Raw genomic sequence first — 20,535 nt, 5'->3', positions numbered from 1 at the left:
TCGTTGGATGGCTTGTTTATGGACGCTGTCTCGCTTTCATCGCCTCCATCTCGTTCTCATCGCCTCTATACCGTCCTCATTGCCTCACGAGCCACTGGTGTATCTTACAACACTCGCAATAGCAGCTCTGCTTCCACATCCGAGGACCCAACAGCGCGACAGCGTGAACGGGACTGCCTTTGGTTGGGTCACGGTGAGTCATCGGCCCTGTGACCAACTGTAACAGGTTGTCACAGGAGGCGGACGTACGGTGGCGCGCAAGTCGACTGCCGACTCAACGCCGCGGACAATTTTTCTCCTTCCTGCGCGATCACCATTTGCCTGCTGGGCCCTCTGCACGGTACTCCTGAACAGGTGCGTATATGATTTTCCGCTCATGTACACATTCTGAGCTCACGAACGAATCTCAATAGAAATATTGACACTACACGATGCATCCGGCTCTCCAAACCACCGAGATTATCCTCGAGATCCTGTCCTACCTCGACAAGTGTACTCTCACCTTTGTCGCGCAGACGTGTTCGACCCTTCTTGGTCCGGCCGCCAGTCTCCTGTGGCATACTTGCAAGTCACTTCGCCCGCTCATCGCGCTGCTGCCGGTAGAGAGCTGTCAATATGACGAGGGATCCAAAATTTATGTGCGTACTCATGTTCAGTATTGCACGACGGTAGCTGACGCCCAGATGCAGCATCTGGTGAGGGAGCTCTCTGCCGCCGACGTCGCACGCGTGCGGTACTATGGGGCCTTCGTCAAGGAGGTTGACCTCTGGCGCGACCATATGAGCATCAGCGCGCAGGATCTTGCCGTGGTGCTTGCCGCCCTTGGCGGAGACCCGCTGCTCCCCAAGGTGCAGAAGCTAGATTACGAAGGACCGTCACCATTTGCGCCCCTTGTGCTCTCCATCGTCGGCCCATGCGTCGAAAATCTCGACCTCACGTACAACATCAACGACACGGTGCCGGCGCGTGACGAGAACGCGTCAGTCGAGATCGCAATGATTCTGGCACTGAAGGCTCGCCGGCCGGACGCCGTCAGGACACTCGCCATTTGCTCACCGGGTCCCATTCTGCACAATCATATCATTCAAGCGATGGCCGGATGGCACAGCCTGGAGAAAATCGAGCTCGTCGGTCCGTCCGTGGACCGCTGCGGGCTGGCAGTCATGGCTGCCCTGCCACACCTGAGTTCGCTACAGTTCTCCTTCGACATGGAAGCACCCGAACCGTATGTTTCCAAGCCCCCCGGGCCAAGCGAGGCTCTCAAAAAACTCCATATGATGGTCTGGGACTCGCGTGCGGGGCGCGCCCTTGCCATGCTCCGGCCCACTTCGTTGATCTCCCTCAACGTCGAGGGCGTCCTGAAGGCCGACGATATCCGTACCTTCTCCGCGTACATGCGCCGGTACTGCGGTATCGAACTGCTGGAGACCTTCGCGGTCCGCTCTACACTTGATCTCATGCACGGAGGGAGACTGATCAGCGTCAGACCGCTCGTCCTCGACGATATCCAGATGCTCCTCTCCTTCACGAACCTGGCAGACGTGCACATCCAGTTCTGCGACGTCCGGCTGAGGGACGCCGATATTGACTGCATCGCGCGGGCGTGGCCTCGGCTGCGCCGAATGTGTCTGTACCCCTCTCGAATGAACTTGGCTGAACGACCCGTCTGCACGCTCAACAGCCTACTCTCCTTCGCGGAGCACTGCCCGCACCTCGAAGAACTCCAGGTTCTTGTTGATGCAACTGCCATCGTCGTCCCCGACAAAGCCAGCATCCCGTTCCCTCGTGCGCACGATGCCCTGCGCGCGCTGAACGTGATGCACTCGCCCATAGCATCCGGCAAGCAGGTCGCATCCTTTCTCACCCGCTTCTTCCCCTTTTTAGACCCTGAGAGACTTCTAAGCTATAGCGGGAATGAGAGGATGGAAGCGCGTTGGACCTCGGTGAGGCTGATGATACCGGTCTTGTTGGACGCTCGCATCGTTGGGATACATGGCGGCTGCAAGGCCTAGAATATGGGTCGTCGTATTGCTGGGTACTATATATCGTCACTTGCATCCAAGTTGGTACCAAATAGTTGCCTTTTATCTCTGACTTGATCTACCGCATATGTCCTTGACTCTTCTAAATTGCTTGATACCGATACACGTACACGTACGTTTTCGCCCGGCTAGCCCTAGTAGTTTGTACGTTCGCTTGATTTGGACGCTTCCATCGCCTATATCAATCAATGTATTCACAGCAGTCGGAACAGCAGCTTGTTTTCGTGTCTGAGCAAGCGCCAGCGAATCAATTCGAGACTGCGTCGACTTGTGGGTCCATTGGCCCGAATAGGAAGGTGATTGTTTGCCGCGGAACGTTTTCTCCTGTGCTCGTGTTGTTCGCATTGACATCTGAGGTTTGACCAGCACCTTCATGTCCGTACGCGGGGATCTCCAGCTGCAGATGAAGTCGAAACGGCCGCTCACATTGCAGACACAGCTGCAAAGGCTGTAAGCTGTGGCGGTAGTTCGTCCGGGAGAGGTCGGTCACAAAGGCACTTCTTCATCGGGTAAAGGGCGCTAACAATGCTCATAAGGCGATGTCAATCAAGATCCGGCTCTAGTACCCTCAACCTTATACCCCGTGAGAAGCAGACGCTGCAGTGTTGGTGTCGTCCGCCTGCAGAGTTCACCGCGGACCTTCCAAATGACGTGTCATGACAGAGCGTCGAACTTCCGAATTTATGCCACTGCCGGGAGAGTCAGGTTGCTTGCGTGGAACACAGCCAGAATTTGGAAGGCATGAGGAACGCAGTGTGCTCTCCCATCGGCGGCTAAGGTCGGTTAGTATACACCGCGTGCGAGTTCAGGGCGAGTGCCCTGGGATCTGTAGCGGAGGATGATGCTTGGCCATTTACGCGGATGCCTTCCGCAAGCGGAAGCCTGGCGGCATCGTGTCGCAAAGAAGGCTCCGGCACTCAAACGCATACCGCATCTGCGTCACTGATCGTGTCTCCTTGCGAAACGGCGCCTGCGACCGTGGAGGGCCCGAGCAACGCTGTTGACCATCACATCAGGCTGTGTCGTATGTAAGCGCCTGTGCCACTGATATATATGCATGTGCTCAATCTTCTCTCTTACCATCGCTTTCCCCTGACCTTCTCAGCCGTCTGTCTGCTCCCACTTACGATCCCCCTGCGCCGTTCCTCATGGCCCATTACGTCGCTCCCGAAACACCTTACGAGCAGCATCTCGCCATCAATATCCGCACGGCGACACCGCCATGCAACGATACCGAGTGCGCAAGCTATTGATGCTGAGACGTATGCGACATTTCTAACGTGTCTAACGTGTCCCTAGGAGCGCGTGGTATGGCAAACCGACGCAGCCGGGTCCGCTCTCCCCGATCACAGATGCCGACTCTTCTACCAGCGACGGTGAGTGCGCTCTCATGAATTCCCTGATGTCCTCCAACCCCCAGCCGCAGGTCCCACTTACAGCCCCGTCGACAGCTTAGCACCTGCTATGCCGAACGTGTCGTTCGCCCCGGCCCCCGACTGGCTTTCACCACATTCCCTAGATCCACGCCTGCCAGGTCCCTCGGCGCGTCGAAATCGAAGCGTCAGTGACCCTCCCCCATGCTCTCCCCAGGACAATTATCCTCCAATGGGTCGCGCACGAGCGTCGACCGTCACAAATCGTATACCGTTCCCCGAACCCCAAATTCCTGGCTCGAGCTTACGCTCTGACGCTCACAACGCTCCCTACCTCCCGAATCCTTCGTATCCCACCATGGGGCCTTCGCCGTACCCATCGCTTCGCCAACAACCTCAACAAAGTATGGCCTACGCTAACCTGGGCGGCCTGTACTACCCTCCCGATGACGACTTGACGCCGACGAACTTGTACCCCGAGTCGTCCGCAATGCCGTCGCGGACTGGGGTGTCCTCGAGCGCGTATGGAATCCTCCCTTCAAATGATGCAATGACGCCCACCTTCGACAATTACGCTCATTACCCCAACGTCGCTACGCCCTCGCCCATGCCGCCGTGGAACATGGACGTGCCCGCGCCGTCGGTTGTTCCGCCCTCAAGCGAGCTCGACGTCGACGGCGTCGCGCAGACGACCACATGGTTCTCCAGATTCGACCTCAGCTCGCGATCATCGAGCGCAAGCTCCATGAGACAGCCCGCACCGAGCGCGCATGGATATAATGTGGGTGTACTCAAACACAAGCTATCGCTGCACATGGCTCACCTCAGGCTCTATAGGACTCGGCTGCGTATGCTGGCGGCGCGTCATCCAGCTCGGGCCTCGTCGAGGGGCCAAGCCGCACGGCGACCAAGGTCGAGCGTGGGCAGATCGGGACGGAGGCGATGACGCGTAAATCCGACCAGCGGCGGAAGCACGACGCCAAGTTTCATTGCCCAAAGCCGGGCTGTTTGAAGTCGTTCACACGAAGCCACAATTTGCGCAGTGAGTCACCCGCCTTATAATTGCAGCAATTTACTGACCGAGGGGCGCGCCACCCCAACCCCCAGATCACCTCCGTTCGCACGAGCAGAAGAAGGCCTTCCCCTGCCCTATGTGCGCCCTGCGTTTCAACAACCCAGGCGTGCGCGACTACCACAAGAAACGCTGTCGGGGTGCTGCCTCGCGCGAGATAGATTAGAAGGAGGTCTGGCTTCCATACCCTGCATTGTGTGATACCCTCATAAATCAGTGACTCACTTACTCGCTCGTCCTTCCCGTCCGCCCATCGCTGCATGTCCTCTGTCACCGGTCAGTTATCTGACCCCCAGGCGCGCCATGCTCGAGGGCTCTGGTGCCTCAAATGTAGCAATCAAGGACCTCAAACTTGACGACTGTCGCCTAGCGCGGCCTCAACCGATCCGCTCCGCCTCCGTTGTCTTTCGAGATCCATCCGTTGGACCGTCCTTCAGGTCTTTCATCCAAAGCTGTAGAAACCCGGGGGTTGCAGTACTACTGATAATAACCACGATGGACTTTCGCAACAGCCTCAGCGGCGTCGGACCGCTCTCCGCGACCAAGAGCCCGGCGCTATCGTCGTCTACGTAAGCGTTTGTCGCCCAGCCATACAGGATGTCCACACCTCGGGCGCTCGTCCATCTTCTGGAATTGCGGTGAGAAGCGCTCGCGTCCTTTGCATACAGCATGCACGTGAAGCTGATTATCGTGTAGATCGCATGAGGCGGCCAGCATAATTAGCCCTAGTACAGCTAGCTGCGAGTACAGCCATCCATCAGTTCAAGGTGCCGCTGAACGGAACGTCCGGGATGCGCTGACGTTACTGTAGGATCGATTCGCGATCGGCTTCAGCCCGACCAAATCTTACTTGGTTTCCCCTCGTGGGACACGGTGTACTGCAATGGTATTATTTGGGAGATCACCAGGTCTCAGAAGACCAACACGCGTGTGCACTGTATATAAGCCTTGAAGGAGCGCCTCTTTCATCCTACCTCCCGTTCTGCCGTTTCCCCTCCTCTCACGGACCCTAGTCCGCACTCTCGCTTGGCCAGCGTCTCCGATAACTTATTCTTCACATTAATCTCGTTCCGTTCGTCTTACCTTAATGCTCGGACCACCCTACTCATCCTATGGACTTGGCGGCCAGCCATATAATATGTGAGCAGAACATCTTTCTCCCCTCCCTTCACGGCGCCTGATCCTGGAAAATCAGGTCCCCAAATCCCGACGTGCAGCGTCATGCGAGCGCTCATCGCTCGCAGTCGCATCCGGCGTCTGCTAGCTACCCTCCGTGGTCGTGCTGCCAATCAGGTCCTTACGCAGGTAATCCTAGTACACCCCTGATACCGTTCATTCACTGATCCTCGCGTGTCAGGCCCTGGCGTAGCCTCAGGCGCCTCATCTCATTCATCAAGTACCAATCTGCCGCCGAATGATAGAGATGCACTGCACTTCCGTGAATCTTGCACTAGACTCCCGCCGGCACACGATTACTATATGCAGGGCGATTTTGTCCCCCCGCCTCCACCTGCCTCCTATCGCCCTATCCCCTCTTCTCCCGAGACCAGCGGCTTCCATCCCCTGGCGAGTACAGCGGGTGCTGGACATGCGCATGGTCAATACAGCATGCCACAGATCGACGCGTCCGCGAGCTTGTCATCGGCAGCCTACCCATGGTCTCCCCCCTACGAAAACACCTCTACTGCGACGGCAGGACCGCCAGTAGCTCAGAACCCCCTTGCACCCGCGGTCCCGTTCCCCGATCCGCTATCGCCCGCCATGCACTTGAACAGCAGCCCGCCCCCGACTTCGCTGCTCCCCTCGGTTCTCTCGAGTCCGTACGCAGGCCAGGATTTGCTCAGCGAGTGGTCCGACGGCGCGCCCTCCTTCGCGATAGACCACGACGGCCAGAGCGTGGGTAGCGCGTACCAGTCGTACGCGCGGCCCATCGCGAAGTCCGAGGTCGCGACACCTGCTATGCGTGGTGCGGCCGACCGCCGCCGGAAGAAGCCACACAGGTTCTTCTGCACGGTCTGCCCGGCGGGCTTCACAGCCAAGCACAACTTGCAGGGTACGCTTCCTTGCTTCTCACGCTCGACACGGATCTTGACCTTCCATTTCTGAACAGCTCACGAGCGTTCCCACATCGGGAAGAAGGGCTTCGCCTGCAACAAGTGCGGCCTCGCGTTCGACAACCCCGGCGTGCTCAAGCGTCACAGCGACCGGTGCACTGGATACGCCGCCCGTTAATGGAATATTTATCTATCCGTACGCACGATATAATTACCAGAAGACATTGAGAACAAGTGTAGCATAGAGAATCGGGCGCTAATCCTTCGTCCTTCTGTCTATCCAGACAAAAAGCCCCACTAATGGCGGACAGCCCTGACCTACCGACCACTTACAATATTTAGAATGACTATCTAGCGCGCATCATTGACGCGACTACCTTACATTATCTTCCTACTTCCATCTAACGCATTATTCTGTGCTGGACCGGAATATAGATGCTTTTTGTCTCCTTCCGAAGTTGGACTGGACCGTTGTGGGTCCACTCTCGGCTGTTGCCGTTCGCTTTTGACGTCAAAGGCGGTCATAAAACCGAACTTGGCTCTTTCGAGATGGACTTCTGCCCAAAAGGATGTCTAGGCAAGGTATCAAGCTCTTGCGCGCCCTCTCAAGACACTCTTGATGACAATGCCTATTACCTCTACCCGCGCGTATTCCGTCAAAATCCGCCAACGGACTCCGAAGAACTCGTCGCTGTCGAGACTCGGATGCTCACCGACAATGCACCGTCACTGCTGTGCCTCGCAACCGCAATTATCCCGTTGCTCTGAGCGGGGCGGGGCGGGGCTGGATGCTTGGTGCAGGCAACGATCGTGCCATGGGCGTCACCGTATAAAAAGGCGGCCGTCGTTGGCGCAGCACAATTACTCCCCGCGTCCGACTACTGCGTCCCTTCGAAGCGCAGTTCAATATGACCGCCTTACTTCGTCTTGCCTCTGTCGCTGTGCTTGCTGGCCTTGCGCAAGCTCGATTTGTCCACCACACCACCGCGAAGGTTAGTTCACGATCGAATTCTGGCGTCGATGCGCTTCAGGGCAGTCGTGCGGGCACGGCTACGACTTGTGAGCCCTTTCCAGAATCTGCAAACGTCTTTTCCTGATGAACTTTGCGTAGATGGTGGTAACTGGAGCGGCGGCGCGTACGTCTAATTGAGCCTTGAGCCGTGCCTTGGCGCTCATTCCACTTCCCTCCCAGATGTTCGTTCGCCGATTATGACCAGGGAAGTTTCGACGGAGTGGCCATCGGCTCGAGCGAGTGGTTCGGAAGCGCATCATGCGGCGCATGCCTGTCTGTGACTGGCGCGAGCGGGACAGCCACCGTCATGGTCGTCGACAAGGTACGCCAACCAACCATATAATTTCCGGCTACATGATTCAGAAGCTGACCTACTGTTCCAGTGCCCCGAATGCGAAGCGGGTCACCTTGACCTATTTCAAGACGTTGCCAGCAAAATCGACGTTGATGATGCCACGAAGGGCATCTTCGATATCACCTGGTACATACGTTCTATCTTCGGCAAGTGCTTTATTCTGACGTTTGTTAGGGAGCAAGTCGACTGCCCTGTCTCCGGAAACATGCAATTCAAGAACAAAGAAGGGACCAGCGGATACTACTTTGCTCTCCAGGTCCGTCTACACTTCTCGCTCTGCCCTGCGGACACCCGAGCTTACGCCTACATAGGTCCGCAACGTCGTCGAGCCCGTCGACAGCCTCGAGGTCTCGACTGACGGTGGCTCGTCCTGGACCTCGGTCGCCCGCGAGGACTACAACTACTTTACCAGCTGTACGTGATCTCAGGTTGGCCCATGGTCGATTGCAGCTGCTTGCTAACGCAGAAACCTTTATCAACAGATAGCGGCTTCGGCGACCAAGTAGACGTCCGCGTCACCTCCATGACGGGCAAGCAGATTGTCCAGTCGGGCATTGCCGTGTCTAGCGGGTCCGTCGTCGAGGGCGGGTCGCAGTTCTGATCTGATCCCTGCGGCCTGCACTGCGCTGGCGCAGCCGACGTCCTCCGAAGCCCTAACTTTACGCTCACGAATTCCCAAACTCTGGAAGATTCCGAATACTATGCTTGGCCACCGCCAGTGACGGACGGGGTTCGCAAAGGGTCGGTATGTCTGCATCGCCTCCACTGTCGTACTAGCGTCTCGGGGCATCACGGTCGGCGCTCAGCCCGATGATTCTTGTTCGCAGTCTGCCCGGGCTGGCGGGCGAGGGGGCCAGTAGCATGTGCGCCACCGCGTATGTGGTTCGCACGCACCAGATACGGAGGCCGCGCCGCTGCGTACGGACGGCGCTGGAGGGCCCGCGTATAGTCCATCTGTATTCAATTTTGGCTCAAGGGGTAGACTCGAATGTATGGCTTGCACGCGACAACAGTGAGTATGCAGAACAGTATAATACGTGTTGAACCGTAAGCTCCACCAAGGCGTTTGAGCCTTAGGCGTTAGGGGGAGCGATCGCCAAGTAACCTCACCACCGACGAGCAGAGGGACGCTCTTGCCTATCTGATTCAGGAGACCGCGACCGAGAGTGCCGATGTCGTCGAGTTTCGGAATGCGAGCGGTGCGAGGAGGAGTATGCATGTCGAGAGGATGGAGACCGCCTGCGATGACTCGAGCGGTTGCGCGAAGGCGAAGGCAATTGTTGGAGTCGCGATTGTTCCGCGCGAGCACCTTCCCCTTTCCCTTCCCCAGAACGCCTTTGCTCTTCATTACGAGTCCCGGGATCGTGGTGTCCGCCACCTCGGTCATCACTGGCAGGTGTAAACACACGCACGTCATCGTCTGCCTCTAGCTTGACCTGCCTGGCCGATTCGGAAGCAGGAGGGAGTGCCCTCTCCTTCTCCTTGCGGTGCTTGTACATGAGCTTGTCAAGGCATCTCCGGCAGAGAACGACCTTGACGAGCGCGGACTTCGTCTGTCCCTCCTCCGCGTAGACGAACGGGAGCTCGACCGGCGTGAGCTTCACTCCGCTGTCTGGACGGTCATGATGCGAGCATCGTGTGTTTCCGCAAGTCTCCTCGCCGGCCCCTGAGAGTACCTCGTTCTCGGTGCGCCACCGCAAGGCAAACTGCAGGACGTCGACGTCAGCAACCCGAGTAAGGTCAGGTTCAGGGGTTTACTAACATTGCCCGACTTGTAGTGCTTCAAGTCGCACAGCGCGTATTCCTTATAGAGGCTGTCATAGTACTTCCGAGCCAGCTGGTCGTCCCATGACTTGCTAGCGTCACTCTCTTCGTCTGGTCGAAGAAACCTGAATTTGCCGTTTTCGTAAATTTCCGCTGACACCCAGAAGACTTACTCACTTGTGCGCAGATTTCAGTATCTCAAACTCGGACTTTCCCCTCTGTGGAGACGGTGGCGGCCGTCTTGGGTAAAACGACATGACAGTACGAGGAGAACTGTTTGCGCTTGTTGATTATGGGCGCTTATTGGCGGCCGGCAATTTCCGGGCACGCGTCGTGTCGCGTTCTTCTCTTGCCTCTTACACCCGTGACATGTTCGGCCTTCGTGCTTCTAGGAACATACCAAATGTCTTGAAGCATCAGGCGTGCGCAAGGACACTCCTTGCGCGACTCTATAGTACAGAGGTCCCATCTGGAACGGGCGCTGTAGCAGCTACAGTCACGCCAGTGGAAAAGATTGTTCTGGACAGTATCAAGGTGCTAACAATCATCTTGTTCAATTTCGCATGAACCTGATCCCATTATTCAGGCTACAGGACCTTTACCTCACTCTAAGTATATGTCACTGTGTTTGGGACACCCTGTTCATGGGTACTATACGTCCTCCGCGAACCCAGTCTTCGGAAAAGCTGGCGACTTCATCACAAGCCCTGAAATTAGCCAAGTCTTCGGAGAGGTCAGTCCTCCCTGAGTCCTCGAAGGAGTCTACTGATAAACGCAGCTCATAGGCATCTGGTACCTCACGAGGTTTAGCGCTCACCCAAAGCCTGCGTTGCGACTAGTCGAGCTAGGTCCTGGGCGTGGTACGCTGATGGAAGACATACTGCGCGTATTCAGGCAGCTCTTGTCTAAGCTGCCTGTACCTCCGGAGATATCCGTACACCTCGTCGAAACCTCGCAACCGATGCGCAAGCTGCAAAAGTCGAAGTTGTCGGCCTTCGGGCACGACGTGCATTGGTACGACTCCATAGACGATGTCCCACAGGACGTCGATGGGAAGACGTTTACCATGGTCCTCGCCCATGAGTTCTTTGACGCCTTGCCTATCGATATATACCAAGTTCGTAACCACGCTCGCGCAGTCGATAGAGAACGCAAGAGCTGATCGCACCTTCAGAAAATGGACGAAGAAAACTTCCTAGAGAAGCTCGTAACCTCTACCGAGGACGCATCAGGTACAGAGCGTCTTCGGGCAGTCCCCTCGACCATGACTCCCAAGGCCGCGCTCTTGAACACCGCCGTCCAAACCTACTCGGCGCCCAAAAAAACCGGCTTCGCGGACCCCTTGGACGCCCTCGCGCGCCGCCTCGCTGCCCTGCCCGCCGGCGCCTCCGCGGAGATCTGCTGGCCTGCGTGGGACATCGCGGCGAGCATCTCGAAGCTGCTGAGGGGCGGCGGAGCGGGCTTGGTTATCGACTATGGCGGGGAGCGTATGTTTGGGGATAGCTTTAGGGTGAGGGTCAAGTTCGGCGTGGATGCGAGGCTCGAGGAGGTTGACGGGCAATTTTGCAGGCTTTCAAGCAACACAAGATCGTATCGCCGTACGAGACTCCGGGTCAGTGCGACCTGACGGCGAATGTCGACTTCAAATTCCTACGCCACGCTTTCGAGAGCGTGAATCACAAGTCTGGTGCGTCCGCCGATATCACCGTCATACTTCTTTTTGCACATTTGTCTTTCTCTCTACCTCTCCATCTTCACCCACTCGCCCACTCGCCCACTCACCCACCTCCCCGCAGACTCGGACAACGACCGCCCCTCGCCCCCCATCCGCACGCACATGCTCCTAACGCAGGCCGCCTTCCTCCAGGGCATGGGCGTCGACGTCCGGCTGCAGAAGCTGCTTGACGCCGCGCGCCGCGAGGGCGGCGAGGCGGGCAAGGAGAAGGAGAAGCGCCTGCGGCAGGGCGTGGAGAGGCTGATCGGGACGGGCGTGGAGAGGCTTATCGGGACGGGCGTGGAAAGGCCCATCGGGACCAGCATGGAGCAGCCCGCTGGGAAGAACAACGTCGAAGCTACGAACCCAGAAAATGGCATTGAAGGACGCGGTAGCGGGATGGGCAAGGAGTACAAGGTGCTGGGGATAACGACGGGCGAGGGCGAAGATGTCTGGCCGTTCATCTAGGCAGTGCAGGCATACGCGTGGACTACGGATACCTACGACTGCTGGTCAGGAGGGAAGTTATTAGCTGGTTGACGACGAGATAGAGAATGCAAACTAACTCAGTTAGATCACTTCGGCTTCACCGTAACCCCGCCGTGGATGCCTGTCATACGTGCGTCCAGCAGGATAGGTATCAACTCCAGCACGTCCAGCCACAACCTCTCGCGTGTTGCATCGTTCATACGCGTCTTCAGCCCGACTTTTGGTCTGGCGTTCGGGAAGAACCGCGTCAAGAACGAAGCCACCCTTGCTGGTGAGGAGATGGGGGAATCCTCGACATGCAACACGCTCAGGCGTTCGTGTGCGCGAGGAAAGGGGATGTTGGAGGGATTGGGGACTGTTATCCTCGTAGCATCGACGGATAGAAGGAGATAGGTGAGATCGGGGCAGTAGCGTGCGAAGGCGAGCATGCTGGATAATGCGACAGGAACATCCGTGGATCCTTCGCTTAGTAGGGTCAGGGATTGCAAGCGAGGCCATGCTTGAGCGAGTATGGCCATGTCGTCGTCCGAGAAAGCGATCGTCTGGAAGATAATCCTGACGTGCACCAGGCTTTTGTTAAAGAAGAAAGGGATGATGTGCTGGATCCGCAGAGCCTCGCGCCAGTAAGCGTCCGGTTCCTGCTCAGGATGGGGATGTAGAACGTGTTGAGCAAGAGTCATGTCTTGAAGCGAAGCGGGTACGCCAGCTTCGCGTATGCGCATACCGATGTCCTGAAAGGCTGATGCAGCTACTCCACAAATTGCCTCGAGTGTAGACAAAGAGATAGGGCGAATGATGGAAATCATCTCTGCCACAGATAACCCGTAGAGGCGCAGCGAGCGGAGTGTATAGTTGGAGGTGCACGCCGATCGTGATGCTACACAGGGACGGTCAAGTCCAGAGACTGCTGGCATCTCCAAGTTCTTCAGATGCGGCAGGGCCGCAATCATCATAAACATGGGCGGATCGACACAGTGCGTTTCGAGTGTCAAATCCTCAAGCTCGTCCCAGCCGGTCAGGATCGGGCGCAGGAACTCGGGAAGTGGCATACTGATGAAGATGAGGAGGGTAGTTATGGGAGCTCGAGGTTGCCTCTCCTTGATAGCGAGGATGGCGTCCCTATCATCACTGTAGTCGATATCTTCAGGTCGCACAGTCCAGAGGCCCATGTCGAGATCGCAGCCGAAGTTGTAGTACAGCTTCATATCGGTGACAGACGTCACTAGAATGGAGGGCAGGTAGGGAGTGAATTCTGACGGTCCTTCGTATTCGAATACTCGAAGGTTTGGGAATAGAGTTTGTTCTCGCAGGGCAATGTGCACCTGCTGCAAATCGTTGGCAGAGAGGTCTGCATCACTTTTCCAGAGCTTCATTGACAGCACGAATTTTGCATAGTAGCGCACGCGATACACATCCTCATCATCGAGGGGTCTTACGACTCGGAATTGCTGTGCGATGGCCTGTCAGATGCGAGCATCGATTGAGATACAGAAATGTGTACTTACCTCGCGTCTGGGAATATTCTAATGAGAAACCCGGTTTCTACGTTTTGCCTTCCTTATAAGGCAATTCTGCAGAAACCCGCTGAACTTCTTTACACGAGGCTGGGTTTCTGCCGGCGTCTCTCCGGCCGCACGCCCGGGAGACGGTGATGCGCCATCAATCCCGCCTGAGGCTGCCGAAGCCGCCGAACTCGTGGCTCCTCCTTCGTACCGCCTGTCTCTAGCTGAGTGGCCCGGTGCAGGGGTGTAAAATATCAGGCTACTGAATCCAATACAACTTGGTCAGCCCCCTTAGCTAGCAGGACTGTCACTGACACGTAGACCATTGTGTCCACTGGTGGACGCAATGGTCATGTGACTACAATGTGAAGACGACCTTTCACCCTCAGACAGTACCCTCCAGAGGGCCCATAAGGCCTATGCTGTATCAGATTACGACTGGATACACTCATGTGTGCCATCATGCCTCAGGTGCAACCGTGATATCTTATAGAAGTACTCAGTGAAGGCCTGCGATGTCGAGTTCGTCTGCCTCTCGGAGTTGGCCGTTAGCCTCGTGCTGAAGTGCCGAGCGCGGCATCAAGGAACTCGCCGGCGCGTCGCCGGGATGCTCGCCGATAGAAACCGGTTTTCTAGATAAGGTTTCTACGGTTGGGTTTCTCATTAGAATATTCCCGCGTCTGGGGTATCTCTCCGGGCTTATATATATTTTACCGCAGGGAAGGAGCCTGACGATGGGGCCGAACCCCGTGAGATGCTTCCACAGATAGCTGAGGGCAGGGTCCAGAAATCTCGTGCAGGTTCTTCGATAACGGCGAGATCAACGCGATGAAGATGAGAGAAGATGTTAAGAAGAAGCTCTACAGTCTGGAGAGCCGCATGCATCTCGGCGGGCGAGCCTGAGGGAAGGATGCTGAATGCTAAACCGTGTTGGATGCGACAAGCAGGCCCGCCGTCTGAGCGCCACCAAGTGTCGGCTATCGCCGCTATCGCGCGTACATAGTTCAACTTTGAGGGCCGCGTTCCTGCTGCCGTCGGTCTTATGCAAATGGGCGTCAAGAGGATCTGGGAAGCAATTGTAATGATACCTGATTTTTTTCAGCTGAGACTTGTCCTTCCGACAATGCCATACGCTCGCACACACAGAGGGTCACACAGGGGTCAAGCACGTGAGTCCGGCGACAGCCGGTACTTCGTGGCGCCCTGGTGGCGTCGGGACATGCGCCTTGCCTTCAGCTCATCGAGGCATCGCGCGACGCGCGTGCTGTCCTACAAACATAGACTATCGCGCTCCCTCTTTCTTTCGAGTCACTCCTGTCCTTAAAGATGCACGCAGCGCTGCAGACGACGGAGCTTGTGCTTGATATCCTCTCTCACCTCGAGCATGTCGACCTCGCCGCTGTCGCGAGGACATGCTCGAGATTATCAGGGCCGGCCCTCAGCCAGATTTGGAAGCATATTTGTGGCTTGGAACACATCCTTGATCTCCTACCGGGAGGCAAAATTAGCCTGGAGAAGACGCCAGTCCACCAATATGTGAGTCAACTACGAGTTCTCAAATTTGATACTCAGGCCATCGTGTAGCATGTTGCTGGGTCCACCGAGAATTCGGACGTGGAACGGGTCAAATACTATGCAGGCTTCGTCAGATCATGGGCACTCAGGCCTTCCATCGATGATATCTCGACCCAGGATCTGCAGAAAGTGCTCGCTGGCCTGCGCGGGCAAACTTTGTTCCCAAACCTCCGGAAGTTCACATATCTAGGACCATCTCCTTGTGCTCCGCTCCTACTCTCCGTCATAGGACCGTCAGTCACGAGCCTTCAGTTATGGTACAGCTTTGGAGCGGAGCTAGGCGTGAACGCCAGACCTGAAGACGTCGACTACAGTGCTGAGAGGGATCTCCTCCTTGCAATCAAGGAAAGAAAACCCCGAGCTCCTGTCACAACACTATCTCTCTCCGTGGATCTTCCCTGTACTGAATTTGTTCGTTCGGTCCTGACCGACTGGGACGAACTGGAAGACCTTTCACTCTATACAGACTGCGTAGACCCGCCCATGATCATGACCTTCCCCGCCCTACCGCGGCTCAAGAAGCTCATGCTGTATATTGCAGTCAATGGCTTCCATCGCTCGCCCCTCGCTGTGCAACCGTCGTTCGCCAGCGCTAGTGCACTGTCATCGCTGTATCTCTGTGGGGAGTCCGTAAAGGACGCCTTGTCCATCCTTCGTCCTATCTCATTGTCCGAACTCATCCTCGACGGGAAGCTAGCCGCTTCAGACTTCCGCGACATTTGCGCGCACATGCGTAAAATCGGCATACCCTCATCATTACAGAAAATGACCTTCCGGCAGTCCCGTCCGAACGAAGATGATGAGGCGTATGCCCGAGAGGCCCTACTCATGCAGCATATACAACCCCTGTTCTTCTACCAAAACCTTACAGAGGTCATGCTTGTCTTCGTCATCACTTCCCTGACGGATGATGATATAGGCCTCCTCGCGTGCTCCTGGCCCCACCTGCGCTCCCTATGCATAGAAACGACGGGCACGACGCGGCCTCTCATCACACTCTCCGGTATCCTTGCCTTCGCGCAGTACTGCCCCTATCTTGAATTCCTCAGGCTACCGGTGGACGCGACCAAGATATGCGTACCCGATTCTGCCAACGTACCCTTCCCTCGCGCACATCGTCGCCTACGCACTTTATACATCGACGAGTCCCCTATATTCTCTCCGGGGATGGTGGCTTCCTTCTTGACGAGATTCTTTCCTGGCATCAGACCAGAAGGCCTCACAACTGGCAAAGGGCCTGCATCTAACAAACGAGCGAAAATGTGGACAGACGTGCGAACATTAATCCCCCTCTTCCTGGATGCACGGATGACCGGTATTCACGGAGGGATGAACCCGATGTAGCAGTTGCGTACGTTGCGTGCTCAGCCTTGGAATTGGTGCCTTCAGGCTGACATATTTTGTGACAGGACCATAGCGGTGACCATCACGTTCAAAATCTGCTCCACTGAGCGGGCATCGTTCTCATGTGCTCTCACTATTGTATACTGTGTGTTCTTCATTCCTGACTCCGTCATGATCAACCACTGCGACAGAATAAGATGTACACTCCCTTGCTTCGTCGGTTCGTTACCGCTTGTGATACGTATTTCAACCTACCCTTAAGCTTCCTCCATCCCCATCCCGAGATCGTCTCCTATGCATAGTCCACGCGTACACACGAAAATCCAGATTTACATATACATAAGAATTACAGACAGGATTGTATTCCTTCCGATGGTTCATTCTCTTTCATCTACTTCCCTTTCACCTCTTCTCGCGCGTACGCCCTTCACGCCCCCCACCAGCGCGTAGATCGTGATATCACGAGCATTGAGCGCGCACCTCACACCTTGACCGGCGTGTAGCTGATCTCGGCCCGCACGTAGTTGTTGTACAGCTCGCCGGTGGTGAGCAGCGTGTCGATGTCCGTGTCCTTGTTCTCCGGAATCAGGAAGGAGGCGAGGGGCTAGGGGCGATGTCGGTTAGGTTGATCGAGAGCAAAGAAAATGGATAGAAAAGGCAAGAAATGGATGAAGAAGGAAGGACGTACATGGTGGAACTCGAGAAAGACGGCAGCTGCGAAAGAAATTCGTATGTTATTAGCGAGCGAATGAAGTCGAGTTTGAAGGCGAGGAAGGACGCACTGTGCGGCGGGTATCCGTCCCCGGCGTTCACGTCGCCCGAGCCTCCGTGGATCTTCTTGCGCGTGCCGGACTTCTCTGGGTTGCTCCAGCAATTGGAGTAGAACATGGTGCCATGTTCTACGATGGAGGTCAGCATTCACGCCCACAGCGTCCTTCGCAACGATGGTAACTATACGCACGGTTCGAGTCCAAGCGGACCTTGAGCCCCGATTTCGCAGAGCTCAAGATCGCCAACGGCGAATGCGGGCTCGTTGCGCCGACCAGCGAGGATACAAGGTCCTTCTCGGGCGTGAACTCACTCGCAGGGATATGCGAGGGAATGGGCGCCACCGCATCCTTCTTGAACAGGTAGTAGTCGTCTGCGCAAAACGTGTTAGCATGCAGCATCTCCCTCGCGAGCCCAACTCGCTATAGCCAATCACGTCACCATATCCCGTAGGCGGGTACCCCTCGCCAATGAGCTTGCCCGTGTGCGCATGCGGCGTCCCCGCCGCGCTCGCGAACGTCCCCAGCGCCAGCGCGTCCGCGTCGCGCTCCGCAAAGTGGTCCGCGGCGAGGAACAGGTTGTGCCCGCGCACGTCGAGCTCGCCGAGCGACGCGTCGAGGTTGAAGCCCCAGTGCTGCGTGAGGTTGACGGGCGTGACGAGCGGGGTGGGCGTGTCCGCGAGCTTGGCGCGGTAGAGGAGGAGCACGGAGCCGAGGGGCTGCTCGGCGGTGGGGGATGAGGAGGCAGCGGCGGGCGGGATGAGCGCGACGAGGGCCTCGAGGTGGAGCGCGCCGGGGTAGTTCTGATCGCCGGCTGGGGAGTCGTGTGCGAAGAAGGCGAAGGCGCCGGAGGGCGCGCCGAGGGCGGCGACTTCGGCAGCGGAGAAGAGGGCAGGCTTGGAGGAGGCGGGGAGCTGCGTCCACGGGACGTCACCGAAGCCTATGGGGCCGCCGTGGAGGGAAACGCGGGGGCTTTCTGGGTGCGGGGTAAGGGAGGATGAGATGATGAGGAGGGCGGGGACGCACCATTCGGGATCGGGGTGAACTCGCCCTTGATGCCTTTACGCTCGAACTGGAGGGGCTTGACCGGGAGGCGGTTCGTGTAGCGCCCGATGACGGAATTGATGTACCGGCGCGTCTTGTGGTCCTCAGGTTTCTCTGGGCCAACAAGGATGTCGTGCGTCTGCAGGGATGCTATAGACATGGATATCCCTCAGTTAGGATAGGGAACGCACCTTCCCATCCGCCTGCACGAAGATGCGATGGATGGTGAGGCCGAAGGGGATGATCTACCGGATCGTCAGCTCTGATGCATCATCGATCTACGATCCGCACACCTCCAGCGCCAACGACGGCCCCAGCGAGGGTAGGGTCAGAGTTACGGGCGTGAATTCGGCCATGGTGGCGGGTAGTTAGCTAGAAGAGGGTGGGCGGAGGGGGGAGTAAATGCCCCGCACGCGCTTTATATCACATCCCGCTGCGAATCCGGGCCGCTGTCCAAACGAAGGATCAATGGAGGTTCATCGGAGGCACATGCTAGCGCCCCTCTCCGAGAAGGCCAGAAGAGAGCTGGATTGCGAATGAGGTGACCTCAATGGAGAGGCTCGGCGCGAGATGCGGGGTCCAAGGTAGTCCGGAAAGCGAGGAGACGCCGTCAATTTCACGCACTCTTTGCTGTTCTAAGAGACTATTCGAAAGACTGGCAAGAATATGTATAGCAAGTTCAGGAAACAGAAGATCAGCGCTCCCACGAAGGCGACGGTATCGCTCCAGGGCCTGGCTGTGGAAGACCATGACTATCAAGACACTTGAACCTCACGCACGTTGTGCGCACGTGTGGTCTCAATCGGCCCGACCGACCGCTACCCCGCACAGTCGACGACCCGAACGGTCCCCGTCATCGCGCGCGATTCTCGCGTCTTTCCCGTCCTCCCTGTTCCCGACCACCATCCTCCTCGCGCCGTCGGACACGCCGTTGCCTCCCGTCGTCTCTTTTGCCCTTATCTCACATCGCCGTCGTCGCCGTTCCCAGTGCCCATCGCGTCTTGGTCTCCATCCCGATTCACACCGTCTTGCTCGCCTAGATCGCCATCCCGTCCATCATCTCGACTGACCGTCTCTACGACCATGTCAGCTTCAGAGGTCCTCCCCGACGAACCGACCCTCGCCTCCGCCGCACAGCTCGTCGTCTACGACGCGCAAGGGCGGGAAGTCAAGTTTGGATCGATCTATGCGGAGAATAAGACGGTCGTGGTGTTCATCCGTACGTGTCTCCGCTCTGTTGACGCACGCATCTCCCACTTCCCGCGCATATATTCCATTTCCCGCCCATGTAGTCCACTTGAACGCGCATATATGCACTTTGATGTGCATGCAAACAAATCCCGGCGCATATATGCACTTTCCTTCCCGTCCTTTCCCTCGTTTATCGGGCTACAGCTGACCAGCTTCATCACCATAGGTCATTTCCTCTGCGGTGTGCGTTGAGGGTAGAAGTACCGGCCCCCCACTGCGAGCTCATCCCCTTCCCTCGCGCAGAATTGCCAGGTTCGTCTTGCCTCTTAATGAGGATACACAATGCGGCGCCATGGGGGTTTCACTCATGCAGACATCTAGGCCTACGTGACCGCGCTCGCCCAGGCCACATCACCAGAGGCGCTGAAGGCCGCGAATGTGCAGCTTGCCATCATCGGATGCGGCGATCCTGGCTTCATACGCGAATATGCAGGTGCGTCTGCGATGATCTTCAAGGCGCATATACTCACGTCCACCGCTCGCCATACTGACTCGCACCTCACAGAAAAGACCGGCTTCCATGGCGCTATGTATGCGGACCCCGATCGGAAAGTGTTTCGTGCGCTCGGCATGAATGTCGAGACGTTGGATAGGACCCCGGCAGGGCAGGAGCCCAAGAAGTATCTCCCTCAGGGTAATATCGTGACGAGAGCCGTAGATGGTATCGCAGTGAGTGGCCTTCCTATTCGCTTACGTCCTGGTGGTGGCCACGAGGAGAGGAGTTCTGACGTCGAGATGCAGCAAGCCTTCAAAAATCCATCGTTGCTGGGAAAGCAAGGCAAGATCTCTCAGCTGGGCGGCGAGTTCGTTCTGGGTCCAGGTGCGTCTCTTCAGGAGCCGAGTGACAAGTTCAAGTTGCTAACGCAGACCACATCATAGGCAACGTGTGCACCTTCGCCTCGCGGATGAAGCATACGGAAGACCGTGCGTATCAACCGGTCTGGGCTGTCCCTATACTTGCTGATACAGGCCATTTGTAGACGTCGAAGTCGATGAACTGCTGAAGCACGCCGACATCAGCGGCGTATAGGGCGCAAACTAGAGCCCACGAGCGTTGTTATGCAGGTCTGTTGCGCATATACGCCCTGTTCGCACATACACGCTGTTGGGTGGTTCAGCGCTGGATATGTGGATGCTGCCAACTTTGTAGTGTAGATCGTCGAGATCGGCAGCGCTC

At 56.9% G+C, this 20,535-nt stretch overlaps 10 protein-coding genes across 10 annotated transcripts; 7 read left to right on the top strand and 3 right to left on the bottom strand.

The window, feature by feature from the left end:
* Nucleotides 1-1,262: 1,262 nt before the first annotated feature.
* On the top strand, nucleotides 1,263-2,244 carry SCHCODRAFT_02642694 (uncharacterized protein). The gene has a single exon (XM_003027209.2). It carries the CDS (start codon nucleotides 1,275-1,277, stop codon nucleotides 2,010-2,012), a length of 738 nt encoding a protein of 245 aa, XP_003027255.1. The 5' UTR covers nucleotides 1,263-1,274; the 3' UTR covers nucleotides 2,013-2,244.
* A 946-nt stretch (nucleotides 2,245-3,190) lies between these two features.
* Nucleotides 3,191-4,653, top strand: SCHCODRAFT_02519062 (uncharacterized protein; the record flags this gene model as incomplete). Its single annotated transcript, XM_003027208.2, has 5 exons — nucleotides 3,191-3,279; nucleotides 3,342-3,418; nucleotides 3,463-4,196; nucleotides 4,253-4,457; nucleotides 4,523-4,653. 5 exons carry the CDS (start codon nucleotides 3,191-3,193, stop codon nucleotides 4,651-4,653), a joined length of 1,236 nt encoding a protein of 411 aa, XP_003027254.1.
* A 529-nt stretch (nucleotides 4,654-5,182) lies between these two features.
* Nucleotides 5,183-6,994, top strand: SCHCODRAFT_02642686 (uncharacterized protein). Its single transcript, XM_050346289.1, has 4 exons — nucleotides 5,183-5,627; nucleotides 5,683-5,792; nucleotides 5,845-6,540; nucleotides 6,598-6,994. Coding segments are annotated over exons 1-4 (930 nt in total). The 5' UTR covers nucleotides 5,183-5,625; the 3' UTR covers nucleotides 6,720-6,994.
* A 101-nt stretch (nucleotides 6,995-7,095) lies between these two features.
* Nucleotides 7,096-8,915, top strand: SCHCODRAFT_02642684 (Non-catalytic module family EXPN protein). The gene is made up of 7 exons (XM_003027206.3): nucleotides 7,096-7,600; nucleotides 7,653-7,677; nucleotides 7,734-7,875; nucleotides 7,937-8,034; nucleotides 8,083-8,164; nucleotides 8,220-8,322; nucleotides 8,391-8,915. The coding sequence occupies exons 1-7, from the start codon at nucleotides 7,450-7,452 to the stop codon at nucleotides 8,507-8,509; spliced, it is 720 nt and encodes a 239-aa protein (XP_003027252.1). The 5' UTR covers nucleotides 7,096-7,449; the 3' UTR covers nucleotides 8,510-8,915.
* On the bottom strand, nucleotides 8,698-9,929 carry SCHCODRAFT_02519127 (uncharacterized protein; the record flags this gene model as incomplete). The annotated part of the gene is made up of 6 exons (XM_050343412.1): nucleotides 8,698-8,736; nucleotides 8,803-8,862; nucleotides 9,014-9,250; nucleotides 9,321-9,614; nucleotides 9,671-9,797; nucleotides 9,850-9,929. The coding sequence occupies 6 exons, from the start codon at nucleotides 9,927-9,929 to the stop codon at nucleotides 8,698-8,700; spliced, it is 837 nt and encodes a 278-aa protein (XP_050197389.1).
* A 359-nt stretch (nucleotides 9,930-10,288) lies between these two features.
* Nucleotides 10,289-11,854, top strand: SCHCODRAFT_01175733 (DUF185-domain-containing protein; the record flags this gene model as incomplete). The annotated part of the gene is made up of 5 exons (XM_003027205.2): nucleotides 10,289-10,405; nucleotides 10,451-10,789; nucleotides 10,847-11,182; nucleotides 11,242-11,359; nucleotides 11,469-11,854. 5 exons carry the CDS (start codon nucleotides 10,289-10,291, stop codon nucleotides 11,852-11,854), a joined length of 1,296 nt encoding a protein of 431 aa, XP_003027251.1.
* A 65-nt stretch (nucleotides 11,855-11,919) lies between these two features.
* Nucleotides 11,920-13,703, bottom strand: SCHCODRAFT_02693449 (uncharacterized protein; the record flags this gene model as incomplete). The annotated part of the gene is made up of 3 exons (XM_050346854.1): nucleotides 11,920-13,335; nucleotides 13,474-13,636; nucleotides 13,693-13,703. The coding sequence occupies 3 exons, from the start codon at nucleotides 13,701-13,703 to the stop codon at nucleotides 11,962-11,964; spliced, it is 1,548 nt and encodes a 515-aa protein (XP_050197388.1). The 3' UTR covers nucleotides 11,920-11,961.
* A 1,000-nt stretch (nucleotides 13,704-14,703) lies between these two features.
* On the top strand, nucleotides 14,704-16,296 carry SCHCODRAFT_02518861 (uncharacterized protein; the record flags this gene model as incomplete). Its single annotated transcript, XM_003027204.1, has 2 exons — nucleotides 14,704-14,913; nucleotides 14,962-16,296. The coding sequence occupies 2 exons, from the start codon at nucleotides 14,704-14,706 to the stop codon at nucleotides 16,294-16,296; spliced, it is 1,545 nt and encodes a 514-aa protein (XP_003027250.1).
* Nucleotides 16,297-16,404: 108 nt separating this feature from the next.
* Nucleotides 16,405-18,490, bottom strand: SCHCODRAFT_02642670 (galactose mutarotase-like protein). The gene is made up of 8 exons (XM_050346288.1): nucleotides 18,401-18,490; nucleotides 18,299-18,352; nucleotides 18,090-18,246; nucleotides 17,506-18,039; nucleotides 17,258-17,437; nucleotides 17,079-17,195; nucleotides 16,985-17,010; nucleotides 16,405-16,900 (listed from the first exon to the last, which is right to left on the bottom strand). The coding sequence occupies exons 1-8, from the start codon at nucleotides 18,461-18,463 to the stop codon at nucleotides 16,778-16,780; spliced, it is 1,254 nt and encodes a 417-aa protein (XP_050197387.1). The 5' UTR covers nucleotides 18,464-18,490; the 3' UTR covers nucleotides 16,405-16,777.
* A 1,312-nt stretch (nucleotides 18,491-19,802) lies between these two features.
* Nucleotides 19,803-20,338, top strand: SCHCODRAFT_02519190 (uncharacterized protein; the record flags this gene model as incomplete). Its single annotated transcript, XM_003027203.1, has 3 exons — nucleotides 19,803-20,000; nucleotides 20,076-20,178; nucleotides 20,238-20,338. 3 exons carry the CDS (start codon nucleotides 19,803-19,805, stop codon nucleotides 20,336-20,338), a joined length of 402 nt encoding a protein of 133 aa, XP_003027249.1.
* Nucleotides 20,339-20,535: the final 197 nt, after the last annotated feature.

This window comes from Schizophyllum commune (assembly GCF_000143185.2).
Source record: "Schizophyllum commune H4-8 unplaced genomic scaffold SCHCOscaffold_14, whole genome shotgun sequence".
NCBI classification, from domain to species: Eukaryota; Fungi; Basidiomycota; class Agaricomycetes; order Agaricales; family Schizophyllaceae; genus Schizophyllum; species Schizophyllum commune.
This window is presented reverse-complemented; position numbering and strand designations above follow the sequence as displayed.

Excerpts from the sequence above, each read along its gene's own strand:
- SCHCODRAFT_02642670 (XM_050346288.1), bottom strand. The coding sequence starts at position 18,463 with ATGGCCGAATTCACGCCCGTAACTCTGACCCTACCCTCGCTGGGGCCG. Across the intron at positions 18,247-18,298 it reads TCGTGCAGGCGGATGGGAAG|ACGCACGACATCCTTGTTGG; the intron begins GTGCGTTCCCTA and ends GCATCCCTGCAG. Across the intron at positions 17,011-17,078 it reads GGACGGATACCCGCCGCACA|CTGCCGTCTTTCTCGAGTTC; the intron begins GTGCGTCCTTCC and ends TTTCTTTCGCAG.
- SCHCODRAFT_02642684 (XM_003027206.3), top strand. The coding sequence starts at position 7,450 with ATGACCGCCTTACTTCGTCTTGCCTCTGTCGCTGTGCTTGCTGGCCTT. Across the intron at positions 7,678-7,733 it reads GGTAACTGGAGCGGCGGCGC|ATGTTCGTTCGCCGATTATG; the intron begins GTACGTCTAATT and ends CTTCCCTCCCAG. Across the intron at positions 8,165-8,219 it reads GATACTACTTTGCTCTCCAG|GTCCGCAACGTCGTCGAGCC; the intron begins GTCCGTCTACAC and ends ACGCCTACATAG.
- SCHCODRAFT_02642694 (XM_003027209.2), top strand. The coding sequence starts at position 1,275 with ATGATGGTCTGGGACTCGCGTGCGGGGCGCGCCCTTGCCATGCTCCGG.
- SCHCODRAFT_02642686 (XM_050346289.1), top strand. Across the intron at positions 5,793-5,844 it reads CCAATCAGGTCCTTACGCAG|GCCCTGGCGTAGCCTCAGGC; the intron begins GTAATCCTAGTA and ends CTCGCGTGTCAG. Across the intron at positions 6,541-6,597 it reads AGCCAAGCACAACTTGCAGG|CTCACGAGCGTTCCCACATC; the intron begins GTACGCTTCCTT and ends ATTTCTGAACAG.